The sequence below is a fragment of the Cryptomeria japonica genome, chromosome 11 (genome assembly GCF_030272615.1).
Source record: "Cryptomeria japonica chromosome 11, Sugi_1.0, whole genome shotgun sequence".
In the NCBI taxonomy this organism is placed as follows: domain Eukaryota; kingdom Viridiplantae; phylum Streptophyta; class Pinopsida; order Cupressales; family Cupressaceae; genus Cryptomeria; species Cryptomeria japonica.
In genome coordinates this window covers 251,243,341-251,260,115 of record NC_081415.1, presented here as the reverse complement: position 1 = coordinate 251,260,115, position 16,775 = coordinate 251,243,341, and the positions used below count along the sequence as shown (strand labels likewise).

At 34.0% G+C, this 16,775-nt stretch overlaps 1 protein-coding gene across 1 annotated transcript in view; it reads left to right on the top strand.

Moving 5' to 3' along the window:
- Positions 1–1,232: 1,232 nt before the first annotated feature.
- The window catches only part of LOC131069670 (uncharacterized), a 124,661-nt gene continuing 109,118 nt past the window's right edge, over positions 1,233–16,775 (top strand). The window contains exon 1 of the mRNA XM_058005176.2: positions 1,233–3,691. Within this exon, the coding sequence (XP_057861159.2) occupies positions 1,539–3,691 (2,153 nt within the window). The 5' untranslated portion in view covers positions 1,233–1,538. The remainder of the gene's footprint in view (positions 3,692–16,775) is intronic.

The window sequence follows — 16,775 nt, the reverse complement described above, 5'->3', positions numbered from 1 at the left end:
AAAACATGACATCGATGAACTTAACCACTAATGTTAGCACAAAGAGGATGACCAATTTTTAATGGGAGAGTGTGGTATTTCAACCATGAGAAAATTGTCCTACCTTTGCATTATATGAAGGTCCACCCTATCCTTGTAATGCTTCTAGTTTGCTACAATGTCTGAGATGCTTATTTCATTGTTGCATCTTAAAACATCTACTTAGGAAGTTAGGACTACATACAACCTTATTCAAGGAATGTAGGGATATAAGTGCAAGTTCCCTTTCAAAAGGATACCGTAATGGGAAAAACAACAACAACAAACCTTTAAGTTCCAATTGTCATGAAAAACATAGGAACCCATGCTACCATTTATAAAGTTCAATTATTAAAATTAAAAAAGGACAACAATTTTAAGGCAATATAATCTTCAGTATTACTACAACAAGATTCATTATTATGGCATGACATTCCATGGAGATGTTAGGCCTTGAAATTATTTTACATTTTTCAATGGATAAATTTGAGTGAGTCAATAGTTGGCATGATATTCTATGGAGGTGTTAGGACTTGAACTTATTATTTTTCCAGATTTTTTATAGACCACATGTACCTAAGAACAAGGGACCACTTCTAAAAATTAGATCTTTGTCTAATTTGTTTGAGAAGGTGGCCACAAAGAAACCCTCACTACACATGGCTATCTCAATGCTATCAAGGATCTTAGATCACCATTCTTTTTCTACTCATTAATGTAGAGCTTTAGCAAAAGATCAGACATCATTAAACTTACTCAGTTATGACAATTCATGAAATTCAAACTTTAAAAAAAAATAAAGACATTAGAAATTTTGACCTTACACATTATTCCCCAACCTATCTTTTAACGTGATTATAAATTTTTACAATATTTAAAATGATTTTACTATTATATAAATTAGAACAACTTATTAGAATTAGAAATAACCTCCTAGAAAGAACTCAAAGCCATGAAGATAGGAGCCCTCTCAAAAGAGGAGGTGGTGCCAATAACACCAAACCTCAAAGCATCAATGTCACATTAAACAAAAGAACCCTCACTACCATTTCCAAACCACAACATTAATAAAAAATTAACTTTAAAGCAATACATTTTTTTCTCTCACTAATTATGGCATGAAATTCTATGGAGATGTTAGGCTCTCAACTTATAACTTTCCCATATTTGATGCATGAATTTGAGTCATTGGTTGGCATGGGATTCTATATGGTGTTAAACTCTGAATTGCATGTATTTAATGGGTAATTCGAGTCACTGGTTATATCAAATTTTGCCAACGAGTTACTAACTTCTATGAGATCGGGTTCATATTCAACGGGCTGCTCTGCAATATATGTGTGTTTACAATAATATGGGTTTTGTGGATAGTGATAAAACTAGCTCTTTCAACTAGTGAACCGATACAGGCTGAAACCAGAACAAAGAAAGGGAAACCATTTGGTGACCGAACTATAAAGAATGGAATCATTGTTATGCCGGATTGACTGTTCAGAGGCATTAAAGCTTGTGTAAATTCCATGGCCTGTGTTCAAAAAGCCAACTGGATATCACAAACCAAATCATACATCTGTGCCCTCTGCAGCGAAGGCAGAATGATTGATGCATTGCCTACGCTTCATCTCATCATCCGCCAAAACGTTCCTCTGGACTCTGATGTCTTGGGCTCTCTCCTGCAGGCCTCTAAATCCCTTCCACATACCCAACAACTCCATACCAACTTGCTCACCAGAGGCTTCATTCAGGACGTCTTCTTAGCCACCAAATTGGTGCATTTATACGCGTCATGTGGCCTCAGAGAAAATGCCCGCATGGTGTTTGATTCAATAACAAAAAAGAATATTTTCTTATGGAATGCCATGATCAGAGGATACGCTTGGAATGGTCCCTATGAAGAAGCCATTAAGCTTTATTACCAAATGCAAGAGCAAGGCACGTACCCAGATGGTTATACTTACCCCTTTGTATTAAAGGCTTGCGCTGCTTTATCGGCTCTGCAACAGGGCAGGGAGATTCATTATCAGATTGTTAGAAGTGGGATTGAATTGGATGTTTTTATTGGCACTGCGCTTGTTGATATGTACGCTAAATGTGTTTGTTTAGATGAAGCACGGCAAGTGTTTGACAAAATGTCTCAAAAAAACGTGGTTTCATGGAATGCCATAGTTGCTGGGTCTGCTCAAAATGGGCGTCCTGTTGAGACGTTGGAGATATTTAGGCAAATGCAGAAAGATGGTGTGAAGCCGGATTCAGTCACAGTAGTCAGTCTGTTGCCTGCGTGTGCACGCTTAGAAATTCTGAAACAAGGCAATGAAATCCATGGCTATGTACTTCGAAATGGTTTCGATGCTTATGTTAACGTGGGGACTTCGCTTATAGATATGTATGCTAAATGTGGGAGGATGGAGAAAGCACGCAATGTGTTTGACGGAATGCTTAAAAGAGATGTGGCTTCCTGGAATGCTATGATTGTAGGCTATGCTCAAAATGGAGATGCCAATGAGGCCTTGGCATTATTTGATCATATGCAAGTAGTGGCAGAAGTGGAAATCAATTTGATTACTTTGTTGGGTGTGTTACCTGCATGCGGTCATTTAGCGGCTCTGCAACAGGGTAAGTGGATTCATGACTATGCCGTCAGAAATGGGTTTGAGTTAGATGTATCTTTGGTGACTGCTCTCATAGATATGTATGTCAAATGCGGTAGCATAGAGATTGCACGGCAGTTGTTTGACAGAACGTCCGAAAGAGACTTGGTTTTATGGAATGCAATGATTGGGGGATATGGAATGCATGGACATGCTAATGATGCTGTTGCACTTTTCTCTCAACTGCAAGAAACAGGTATGAAACCAGATGAAATAACTTTCATTGGTATTTTGAATGCCTGCGGTCATGCCGGACTTGTTGAGGAAGGCTGGCGATACTTCCATTGCATGTCTCAAATGTATGGTATCACGCCCACATTGGAACACTACGCTTGTATGGTCAACCTTCTTGGCCGCTGCGGGAAGTTGGATGAGGCAAAAAGTTTCATTAGTAATATGCCATTAGAGCCCGATGCTGGGATATGGGGAACACTGCTTGGTGCTTGCAGAGTTCACTGCCATATTGAATTGGCTGAATGGGCTTCTGAACACCTCTTTTATTTAGAACCTAAAAAGGCTGTAAATTATATTCTGCTGTCAAATATTTATGCTGCAGCTGGAATGTGGGATGGTGTAGCAAAGGTAAGAGCTATGATGAAAGAAACTGGGTTGACAAAAAGTCCAGGATGCAGCTGGATTGAGCTTGGCAATAAACTACATACATTCCTTGTTGGAGACCAATCACACCCACAATCAGCAGAAATCTACGCCATGTGGGAAAGCTTGCTTGAGCAGATGAAAAAGGCTGGTTATGTTGCTGACAAAAGTTTTGTGCTGCATGATGTGGAGGACGATGATAAAGAATCCATCGTTGGGAGTCACAGTGAAAAGCTGGCAGTTGCTTTTGGTATTATTAATACAGACCCTGGAGTAAGAATCCAGGTCACTAAGAACCTCCGAGTGTGCGGTGATTGCCACAATGCCATAAAGCATGTATCTAAAATTGTCAGTCGAGAAATTATTGTGAGGGATCCAAACCGTTTCCATCATTTCAGGGATGGATATTGTTCTTGTGGAGATTATTGGTAATCTAATTTCCATTCCCCCTTGACATTTTTCCTGTATATCTCAACTAACCCTAAAGCATGCTGTGCAAATTGCATTGGATATTGCATACTGGCATTTTCCTACCATATTGGCTTCGCTTGGAAATGGACATTGGCTGAACTTGAGATAGCTGTTAGATGATTATATCTTTAGTGACAACCCAACCCGGACTAATGAAAAGGCATGTTGGCGAGATGAAGCCCTGAGCTTCACCAGTTCAAAAGAAAGCGTAAAATAAGCAACAAATCTTACTGATATGGATCTTTGTTGAGCTTGAGACGAATGCATTTTACAACCCCTTGCTTATAAAGTAACGCTACATAAAACAAGTAACAAACGGAACTTTATAGTTATCAACAGCAATCGAAAGAAGAAAGTACTTCAAATTGCAAAGTTTCAACCTGCGCATGTTGCTTCTTGTCAAGGCAGACCATGTAGAAAAAGGTTCAGTGTTCCTCATATATTTTTGAAGATATGGAATGTCATAACCAACCGGTAACTATTCTATCTCTATTGTTCATTGTAACTATCCCAAGTTGTAACAAGCTAATAATAAATTGAGAATTTCCTACAAGTTCCTGGTCAATCTTCTGATGATCTGAAATTTTTCTCAGGTTGTGCACGAAGCTCTCAATCTGGCTTTTGTGGGAAGTGTCCTTGATCCCACTGGTCAGAAATAGGAATAAATTACTTGACTGGAGTAGTTGCATGGTTATACACGGTTCTGGAAACGCTAAAATTTCAAAGAACAATAGGTTGTATGAAGCTGTGCCTGAGATATCATTTAGCCTAGAACCATCCAGCATACATTTTATTGGATTAAGATGCCTTGAAGTGCTTGAGAAGCAGACTTGAAAGTTAAATTGGAGCCTTGAGTGTCACCAGCTGAGAAGAAAATCATTGCACTAATGGATCTGGTAAAATAAAACATATACTCCTTTGCTGTTGGACCTTGGGGTTCTAAGCCGCTATGTGTGGGAGCATCAGAGGAAGTTGACACTGCAATAAGGGCTAAAAGAATATTGAATCAATTGACGCCACATTAATGGCTATACTGAAGCTTTGTTATCTCTTACTAGTTGAAAATAAAGTTAAGATTTTTAGGAAAACAAGAGTTGAGATCTAATTAAATATGATATGGGAGCACGCAGGAGCCTTAGGTTGAAACCTCTTCGGCTAAGAAACAAGGACTGAGGTGTTCATTCCACCAAATTCGCTAAGGCACGATCCCAGCCTTATCCCTTATGATGTCAGAGTCTTGCACTCAGCAAGACTTGATCCCTAGTGGGGTCAATAAGAACCATTCAACTTCACCAGTAGACCAAGAGCCCATTGACCATTCTATTATATTTTCTTCCAAAAATATCTGAAAATGATAATGTATAAAATGTTTTTGCACACGAAATAATCAACTCATAAATGTTTTCATTTGGATGGGCTTAATCTTTGTCGTAATAACTCAAATATATGTTTTAACAAGCAATGACATGATCGCTTTCTAACTAACTACGAAAGTTTTAATTATGTGGACATTTATATGCCAAGCCCTTCACACCATAGGAAGATACTTGCTATTGCTGTAGCTACTACTGCTATTATTATTTTTCGATTGGTAACTGCTGCTGCTACTTTTTTGATTGGTTAACAATTGTTGATTTTATGGAACTGCTGCTACCACTACTATATTTTGATTGGTAAATTGATGCTGCCACTATCACAGTCGCTAACTTTTGTCTATGCAGCATACAAGATGTACCTTTTACGTTTTTATTAATTAATTAAAAGAATTTTAATTTTTTATTAATTAATTTAAACAGTCAAAAATAAGATATCATGTATGCTGCATAGATGTTTCCCTGTTGCTATTGCTAGCAGTGCTCTGCTACTATTAATTTTTTGATTGGTCAAGTACTGCTGCAGCTGCTACTTTTACTTATGCTGATACTGTTGCTGCTGCTACTGATGCTACAACTATATTATTGTTTTGATTGATCAACTAGGGTTTATCATGCTAACATTTTTTGATTGGTCAAGACTCAATTGTTTTCTGATTGATCAATGAGGATTTAGCAGATTACTACCGGTACTCTTACGTTATTGATTGGTCAATGAGAGTTTATTAGCTCTCTAGCCCATGGGACTGGTCCCGAACTTATATAGTATGCACTTTTGATTGTATTTATGCAACATGATCCAGGGAGAGTGTAACCTGGGTTTTCATTGTAGTAATGCTTAGTCGCTTGGTGGATTACTACTATTATTTTTCTTTTTCTATTCTTTTGTTATTTTCACCCTTCCTTCTCCTTATTCCTCCTCCACTAATTCCCACATTTGTCAGCTTTTCCACTTACTCACCCTTGCCTCCCATCCCTCACTCTGACTTTTGACTTCCAAACACTATCCCTCCTCCATGATGTTTGTTGTATATGCCAGGACAAGAGAATTGAGGGGTGTTGCATATCTTGCAAAGTCTTAGGTCTAAGAGCAATAATTTAATATTTGTGATATTGTAAATAATAGTCATATGAAAAATGGTGGCTCATTTAAATTGAATTATGAGATTTTATTGTTGATATTTTCTATTCTTATTCTTATGATGTTTATAAAATGTCATTAAATATAGGGTTATTAGGTAGGCTTTGACTATCATATTTGATCAATTATTTATAGTCATATGTAAGAAGCATATGTGCAATTATTATCTTATGTTGAAGCATTTGAGAGTTACATTTGTGGACATCTTGGTCATAAAACTGATCAATCAGGAGTTACATTCCATGTTGGGAGGAGTAGGCCTTGGAGGTGAGGCACATGGGTTGAATGTGGACTATCTTTACTTGTTAATGCTGCATGGTTTTGGAAAAACCTTTTTGGTTTCTTGGGTCGTTTTAATCTATATATATATGAGGTTTGAAATGAAAATTGTATGTCATGTTTGATGTAAGATTATGTTGTCAGAATTTCTTTCGATTCATATTGTAGACCTCGTTGAAGTACAAAGATGTTGATATTGTATTGTAACCTTTGTTGTTGATTAATACATTATATACAATGATTTGGACGCTCCCTTCCACAAATTTTTCTAGAGTACAATTGATGTCACATTGTGTTGCAATTGTTCTTTTCTCTTTTAATCATGCTCTAAGCATTGTCAAACTGCAAAAATTTACAAAAATCCAAAAAAAATTATAAGAGCTATATTAAGTGAGATAATTGCTTATTTTCTTTTAGCATACCCCACTTCACTTGATCTTGTCCCTCACATTACTTATAGTCACTTCCTAACCACTCCCCTAACCATGTCCTACCACCTTCCACCCCTGTACGCCTCTATCCCTATTTTGGTCCTTCCTACATGACCTTGTATACTGCATACATGCTAGCATTTTTTTTTTGAGTGGCGCTCATGCCAACAACTACACGCTTCCACCATCTATTTACACTAGTGGACACAATTATATCAGGAATATGGTTTTACAATTCACGTTGTCCTTCCAATATTTAAGTAAGATATATGGTTTCTCATCAATAGAAATCTTTTTCCAAACTTAATTTAGCTACTAATCACATGCATGCATACATTAATTTGGTGGTGATATGTAACCAATTCGTGATTTTTAGCATTTTGGCTTCTTATAATTGATGCTATGTACGCATTTCACACTTACATGAATCCTCCCTAGCCTAGATATTTTAATTACTTAAAATAGATATTTAGGATGCTTAATTTAGTTTGAACCCATCACTTCAATTGTAAATTTGGGTTTGAATTGTTTGGTATTTGATGTTTGATGTTTGATTTTTGTTTGTAAAAATTAATGTTTTGATTTTTCATATTATGACAAGAAAATTTATCATTTTTTTTGTGATTGTATGACATTTTATATGAAATATTCAGCAATTTAATGTTATTGTCGCCACAATTATATGCAATTTATGAAAATCATGGTGCAATCACCTTCCTCTTTAAGTCAAAAAGTCAAAAATCAAAAATTTAGTTGGAATCATGCTATATTTATAATTATGGCATTCCTTATGTACTTAGAGTTGATTTATTTTCTCACAAATATAAGCATTTAGAATTTGAATAGGACAAGTAGAGGCCCTAGGACCAATGGTACAAAGTTTTCTATTTAGTTTGAGCAATATACAAATAATTCGTTTCACTTGTTTCTCAATCTACAAATTTGCACTTGATTCATCCATATCTGGCATTTGGTAATACCATTCTACATGCGGTGCAATGGTAGCTTTTGGCTTGAGGAGACACAAATGGGTAGGAACTTTGTTGAATATAATCATATACGCTTATGAAGATTCAAGATAAAGTACAAGATTACCAATTGACTTAATCTTGAACATTTGGTCAACTTAATTGTTCATTTACAGTCCATTTTATATTACCCATTCTTTTATTAATATATGGAACCCAATTAAAGTGATTCACCATAGTTGATGTTTTTTTTACTTTAAATTGTCTCTATTTATCACTCAAATAAAAATTTAGGCAAAATTGATTCAAATTCTAACTTTGCATCAGTGTGTAATGTCATGAGGCATCGTGTAACATTGCTTCATTGGTTGTCGCATTGTATATCATTGTGTAACATTAGGTGCTATGTAACATTGTGCAATCTCTGTCACGAGACATCATGTAAAAATTTAGGCAAAATTGATTCAAATTCTAACTTTGCATCATTGTGTAATGTCATGAGGTATTGTGTAACATTGCTTCATTGGTTGTAGCATTGTATGTCATTGTGTAACATTAGGTGTTATGTAACATTTTGTTGTGTAACATTGGCCATTGAATCCTTTGTCCCTATGACTCCTTCGGATGTGCAACGTTGTTCTCCTCTGATCATTTATGTTCACAATGCCTCTCTTCTGCAGCATCTTATTGTTGTCTCTTCCCCTGCCGCTGTTATGGAACTGCTCCCAATAGATCCCTCCTTGCCGAACTCTCCTTTTATTGAGCCTAATGATAGCATTGCTTGGACTATGGTCAGTCATAGACGTAAAGGCAAGTTTCCTTTCACCCCCCAAAACCCTCTTTCTTGAGTTGGGTTTAGGGTTGTTTCTGCTTTGACAAGAACTTATTTTCTTGGTAGGCTTTGTTGTTTTGGGTATTGTTTTCTTACTACCTTTGGGTTGTTGCATTAAGGGTCAACACCCTTGTTTTTGCTACTTCTATAATAAAAAAACATTGTGCAACATTGTGTAATTCCATGAGTCATTACATAACACTACTTTATAGTTTGAAACATTGCATAACACTATGTAACATTGTGCAAGGCTATGAAATGTTGTGTAGCATTGTGTAATGTTGTGTCATTGTGTAACATTGTTGTATAGTTTTAACATCACATATCACTATGTAACACTATGAAAGACAATGTGACATTTCTTAACACCATGTAACATATTTAGCATTATGTTTTGTTGTGTAAGGTGACAAACACAAGTTGTAAGGCAATTACAATAACTACTTACCACTTTGTAGCATTGCACATCACTTCATAGAAAAATTGAGGCATTGTGCAATATCGTGTTGTACTGCTTAATGTCATTGGGCATTATGTAACACAAGAAAATTGCTTAATACTTTGTTGGAGCACATAAAGATTCTATGACATTGCCGTATTATTGTAGAAGGTGGTCAAGCATTATGTAACCCTATTTAGTTTTTAGTGTTGCATGTCATTGTGTAACACTAGATACAATTGATTTCCATTATGCTCATACATGCGAATGTCTAATAGTTAATAAAATGGCCTCCAAATGATGCAAACATAAATATAGACCCAACAAAGAAAGGCAAGCCCACTAGAATGTCTCATTTTGATAGACATCAAGGAGATGAAGGGACTAGTCCATTGAGACTAAATGATTAGAAAGGTGTATCTAACAACTTCGAGTTCAAAAAAATTCACTATCAATGTGACTCTAATGAGATTTATGAAGGAGATAATCTATTTATAAACTTTAAATTATGCAAATTTTAGTGAATGCATCAACACCACTTTCGCACAAGCTAATAATTGACATGCTATTACTAGTGTTGATGCTTACAACAACAACAAAAGTATGTCAAAGAAATCAAAGTTGTATTTTGGGGCATGCCATAGAATTTCTTGCTCGAGTGGATTTCAAAGTATCCATTCATAGAATCTATTGATAATGAAGATGGTGTGGGAAAAGAAAAACTATGTTGATGCAAGATTTGTAGCTTAAAAAAATATAAAAGAAGACAAGTTCTTACATCTCAAATTAGATATCACAAACCTTTAAATGAAGTCTATTAAAAATAAATGTAAATGAAGTGTTGAAATTAGCGATTCCATGCTCATGCTCATAATGCAATAGATTATTATAAATGCATGCAATGTTAGGTAACGTGCTCTTCTAAATTAGAGATTCTATGTGTTCTTTGTTTAGAAAGGTAATTGAAGTAGGTTATCCAAAACTATACAACTTGAAGTTATTTTTCTTATAACAAATAGAAGCTATTCATAAATGGATTGTTAGGAATAGAGGAGTTTAAAATCTTTTCTTGGAGTGCCAAATGTTTTAAATTCTTATGATTGGGAATGGGTTTAGTGTCTCACTTAGGTAGACAAGCAAGATATCCAAGAGAATTAAATACAAGACATTCTTAGAAGTCTTTAGATGAAGTGGAAACTACAAATTCAAGGGTATGCATGTAAGCTTGTGTAGTTGAGAATCATGCCCTTAAACCTCATCTACTTCTAGTTTATAAAATTAAAAAAAATTATAACCTCACATACTCTTTTAGAACTTGTCAAAAATAACTCGAAGAAGATTGAAGGCTTGGATAATTCTCCAATTGAAAGGAAGTTGGTGTGTGGTCATACAAATAGAACTTCAATCGTGCAAGGTCATAATAATGAGCTTATTGCTTATTGCATGTGGACATTATGTTCATCATACATGACTAGTATTCCCTTCACGACCCATAAAATGAATTTGAAATTAAAATTGTGAGTCAATTTCCATTTGTTCAAAAGTTGAAAATATTGTATAATAAAATTTTGGAAACAATGTCAATGTTGTGTCTTAATTATTGGAACCAAAGCAACATGAATTTTTCAAATACGCCACAATTTTTAGGTAAAGGTGATGTACTTGATCAATTTTTGGTAAAAAGGCAAACAATAATAGAGAAAAAATTAAATAAATTTTATATAAGCCGAAGTTGGTGGAACAATCTACTTGATTCACAACAATGATTGAGTTTTAGAACTTCCTTGACCATATTTTTGAAGATGATTCACTTATGAAGTTATTCAATAAATTAAGATTAAGCTAAATATTATGATATCGTAATTTAATAATTTAAACTTAGATATTTATTTCCAATAATAATTTTGGGTTTGATGAAGACTCTTTTGGATGCAATATCATTTCTCAAATCAAAACTAAGAAATGTTGGTGTGAAATATTGTATATTAATTGATTGGTTTCCTTTTAAGATCTTTTTCCTACCTTGTTACTTAAGTTTATGTAGGGAATTCAATTTTTGTATCTCAAGTCATAAGATTAAGACACATGCTATCATTTTATGTTGTCCTATGTTTCATCCTTGTTTATATATATGTAGGAGTTTCTCATAGTAAAGTATTCATAAATTGTATATTTACACCATTTGATAGAATAGAGTTATTCTCTTATATTGGGTATCTTTTATTTTATTCTTACATTGAAGCTCATTTATTTTGGGTAACTATCTCCATTTCCCTAATACTAGGTTCCATACTTCCCCAAAACTCTATTACTCCATTCTAAAAGCCTTTTGGAATTAAATTTTTGGTCAACCCTTAACTTGATACTCATTTATTATCACACTAAAAGCTTGAAACTCCATTGATCGCTTCTTGTATTCTTTGGAAGTCAAACTTTTGTTCATTCTTTATTTTGGTACCAATTCTAGATCATCCTGATACCTTGTTCTTGGCACCTTGAATGATTTTATATTGTTATCATGGTTCCCTGTTTAGACTTACCCCAGTTCACATCCCATTTGACACGACTTTCCAATCAACTCCAAAGTTTCATGCTTCAATCACAATCATCAACTATGAGTTCTCCCTGACTTTGAAGTTTGATATTCTTAACTTTTCGACTATAACTTCCAGTACCCTCCTATAAGGATCTAAATGTCATTATAATACAAAATTCTTAATACTTTGATTATATTTCATGACAAAAATATCTTAATATAACCTTGCAACAGTCAAATTTAAATCTTGAATACATAAAATTGAACAATGGACAACAAAAAGCACCCAAAACCAAGTGTAAAACCAACCCAGTTTTTGTACCAAATAAAATTGGGTCCAGTTCTTCTCCATTGCTAACAAACACTGGTGTGAAAATCAACAGGATGCAAAGACCCAATCCAATTCAACCCACTGGAGCGTTCAAATTCAAGCAAAGAAAACAACTGGAATACATGCACCACTAAAGAAATTGAATGAAGTCCTCTAGATGTAGACACATGAAAATCAACAACCATACTCTGAGACGTAATAGTGTTGGCAATGGATCAGAGAATGATTAAGGCATAAGAAAACCCAAAGCAAACCAGAAAAAATGGAATTTTGAAGTACAAACTTTGACATTGGGGCGAAATAGGGATGCAATAAGACCAGTTCGCTTGACTGCAACCATGAGCAAAGGGCCAACCCAGGGAAACATAATGAAGGTGATGCAAGGCAATAACACTAGCAAGACTAAGCAGTGCCTCACAAATCAAAGATGCAGGAAAATAAAGCCAATTGAGCCTATAACCTTTAACAGGGGTACAAACTATACCAACACATACCCAGCTTTTCCAAGGTATCATAAATGATATTGAAATATGCATACAGTTGATCCTTTAGTTTAGTTAGTCCCCTATAATTTCTCAAACTTTGGTACTTGAATCCCATCCTTCAATCCATGCAGCTTCTCTAAGTTTCTTCATGTTTAAGCACACAAATTCATTTTGTGCGGCTTCTCATTCTGTTCTTGATGCATTGAACATAGCTTCTTGGCCCTCTTTTCGCTTCCTAATGGATTGCTACTTGGTTATAGTATTGGAATCTCTCCAAATGGTTAATTGGATCTTCTTCATAGCATACAACATCTTTTACTTTTCTTCAAACTTTTTCTTTTCGTACTTGGGTTCACTGAAACAAAAATTCTCCATCTTCTCATCTTATTTTCATACTTCAATCTTTAAGATTGAGCATTTTGTTCATGTAACTTCATCTTTGCATTCTAGTTCTCTATGAGATTTTAGTGAATAGTGAGGCCAGTCATATTCATTCTCACATGATTCTAAATGTATAATTAGGTCAACATCCAATATCTTTTTCATTTTTTTAAAAACTTTTTATTTTTTATTTTTTATTTTTTATATTTAGACTATTAAAACTAAGATATCTCTAGATTGAGCACTTTCTCCTTTTCCTCATGCAACTTTATATTTGCATCTTGAATCCTTAAAGATTTAGTAATAAGTGAAGTTAATCGTATTCGTTTCGATATGATTTGACCAACCACTACTTCCTTGATTAAATGGGGCTATTAACCTTAAATCAAGATATTGACATTTTAAATATGTGCTTCATTAATGTGTTATGCTTCATGGTTATGTGATATGTTTAGTGGAGTGCTTATTGAAAGACATTTATACGTTGCATCTTTATGCCTACTAACAATTATAAGGAATTCAAAACAAGGTTCTTTGATAGATTAATTAAATTTATTAGAAGATCTTTTGATTCTCTTGTAAATACCATAACTTGCTTCAAGTGAACAAAAATGATCCTCTTTATTGTGTTGAGATCATCGAGAAACTTTAGATCATTATTTATTTTTTCTTATAAAAACTTTCTCCTAATCTATATGGTTGTGTTGTATTTACTTTTTCTCTGTCTTTGCCTATTTTTGTCCCACCTTTTTAGTCTCCATCTATGCTTTATCCTATATTTGTTTTATCCAATTGTCCTTCTTCTACATCTTAGAATTCATAAAAAAATGTTTTGTAGTTTGTGTACCCTTTTAAGATTATTATGTTCACATTAAAGGTTTGGATTGATTTTAGATAAGGGGTTTTATTTTTGTTTTGTATCATATGGTACATGTGGGAATTGTAAAGTTTTAAATGTTGTTTTCTTATTTCAATTGAAAATCTAAAACAATAGTTTGATTTGGATGTTAATTGTAAATTATTATTTTTAAACATAATAAAATATATTATTGTTGGTTAGACGTAGAGCTTTCTAAAATCTCTCCTAGTGATAATGAAGCACACCATTACAATATGTATTCAATCACTATTTACTACAATAAATCCCTTGACGCACCATTCTAGTATCATCAATAGTTCAATCATGAGACTTTATCTATGTTTGCTAACTCTCACTCACCTTGGTCAAGAGTTTCCTATAAGCATTAAAGTTCTATGTTGATGGCCTTTTTCCTTTAAAAGATATTGTCAAATTTATTTCTACCATATTCATTCACACTACCTTTCATTGTATTTAAATTCATTTCTAAATATTTGTGTTTTAGAATGTTGATAATTTATGATCCGCCGATTTAATAGGTTCTTTTCAATTGTCTATATAAACTTGAATTAAAATTGAATTTATTAGCTTTTTGGTTACTTATAATAGAAAATGTAAGATTTAATGAATCATTAATTTTCTTTGGCTCAATTTATTAGAGTTTATTATAAAATGATGTAATCTTTCTAGTATCAAGTGGCACCCTTGATGTTGCATTTATTTCAAGTGGATTGTAACCCCTCGAACTTAATATCAATTAATATTATTTTTGACAGGATTCACAAAAACATACAATTGAATGTAAGATTTGTACTAAACCAATTTATTTTTTGATACTTGAGTTGCATTAAAATAAACACCTAAAATCTAATCAATTTTTTATTTCTAATTTTTGAAGTCTTCATCCATCTAACATTTTTTTCCCTTTGCACATCTTTTGGTTTATACACATTGGATCTTATATGTTGCATATCCTTCAAATCCTTTGAAAATATATTTATGTACTACTCATATTTGGTTATCAAATTACCTAACAAGTTTGATGGATTCCATAGAATTGTTAGTCTTCTTAGTGATCCATCTACTTTTATAGCCATTCTCGCTATTCTTCCAAATGCTACTTGAGATGTTGAAATTACACCATAGTAAATTGTTACCCCTCACAATTTCATGCTATGTTTAGCACACATTTTAGTGTATTTTATTGATCATGAGGAAATGTACTTGTGTCAGGACTAGAGTGGCAATATTGGTCACACCTACTTGTGCCTAACCCTTTGTGTAGCCAAAAAGGGCTAGACACTAGTGCATAGCGCTAGTGTCATCCCAATTTAGCTCCAATTTAAAATCTCAAATGTCAACTTTAGCTCGACAATTGTAACCATGTTGTTGACTTCTAGATAATTGATTGTGAAAAGATGTTAATTGCATATAAAAATATTTCCCTTCTTCATTTACACTCTTTCTAAGGATCTCTCTCTCTCTCTCTAGAATTTATGATCAATCAAGCTAAGTAGTTTGAGGCTATTATCAAGCATACTATCATCTGCAATCAAGTGATTTTATTTTTTTATATATTGTTGTTATCATGTTATTTACTAACACTTGTAGGAATTCATTATCACCTTGTTTAGATCCACACAAGAGATTCACATCCAAGGTATCATTGTCATTTCAATATTTATATTATTTGTTTTGGCTTTGCTCCCTTGAGAGCCTACAATTATTATTATCATCAATGTTATTATGGAGGTGGGAACACCTTCACATCCAAGGTATCATTGTCATTTCAATATTTATATTATTTGTTTTGGCTCTGCTCCCTTGAGAGCCTACAATTATTATTATCATCAATGTTATTATGGAGGTGGGAACACCAACATGAGGTTTGACTAAGGCAACCCCTATACAAAATATTTTCCCCTATCTCATGTATGTATGTGCAAATTTGGAAATTGACGAAAATCAGAAGGTATAGACAGACAAAGTATAATGAGATAGAGATCGTCACTCCAATTTCACACCAAAATCCTAGGACCATAGCAACCAGTTCTAGTGTCCTTTTAGTGGTGGCTCAATTTTCAATAGTGGTTGCCCAAAAACCCATTGAACCAATTTTTAACCTCAACATATGCATTTCAAGTCCTTAGACACTAGTGCCCAATGCCTTTGTCCTACAGAATTCTCTGCATCACATTTTCTTCTCTTATGCATTTTCAATATTTTGTCAAGCTTGTTCAATTGAGTCTTCTTTACCCTAATTCATTGCACACACTCACCTAATCTCTATCACATGCAATTAACAGAGTTGTGGGTCCAAGACAACTTGAGTCCTCCTTGTGGACAACAAGCAAGCCCACTCACATTTCCAATATTATATGGGATAAGGAATGGCCTATGTTAGTCAATGATCACATTTCCCATGTTCCAGAAATATTCTTCACTTACATTTAGTAAGTCATTGTCATACCATGGTTTTGTTTTTCTACTAATTGCTTTATAAGGCAACACCTTTTGAGGCAATCAAGCTCTTAACATCCCAACTATGAAGTTTTATATTGTCTTGACCAATGATTTTCCATTCTCACTAGAAATAAGATCAATTCTTTTGAATATCCTTTTCCTTATGCTTGTTTAAATTAATGTTAATTAAGAATCTATTGCTAGAAATCCCCTTATTTAAGAAGTGTACATGCAAGTTTTGTTTTAGGTTTTAGCTACTTCTAATTCTTCTAATTCTTCTAATTATTCATTTTGATATATAATAGTTAGAAAAAATATCCATTTTAAATCTATTGATCTCATTCCCTTCTTCCACAACCTACTCAAATCTGAGATTTTCTAAGCCCAATAGATATTCCCCAACTCTTCATTCTCTTCCAATTTGTTTATAGATCTATTCCATTTATGTCCCCATTCTTGGATCTAATAACTCCTCTATATCCTATTGGCACAACCCTTTCTAAAGACTACACTCTATAGTCTA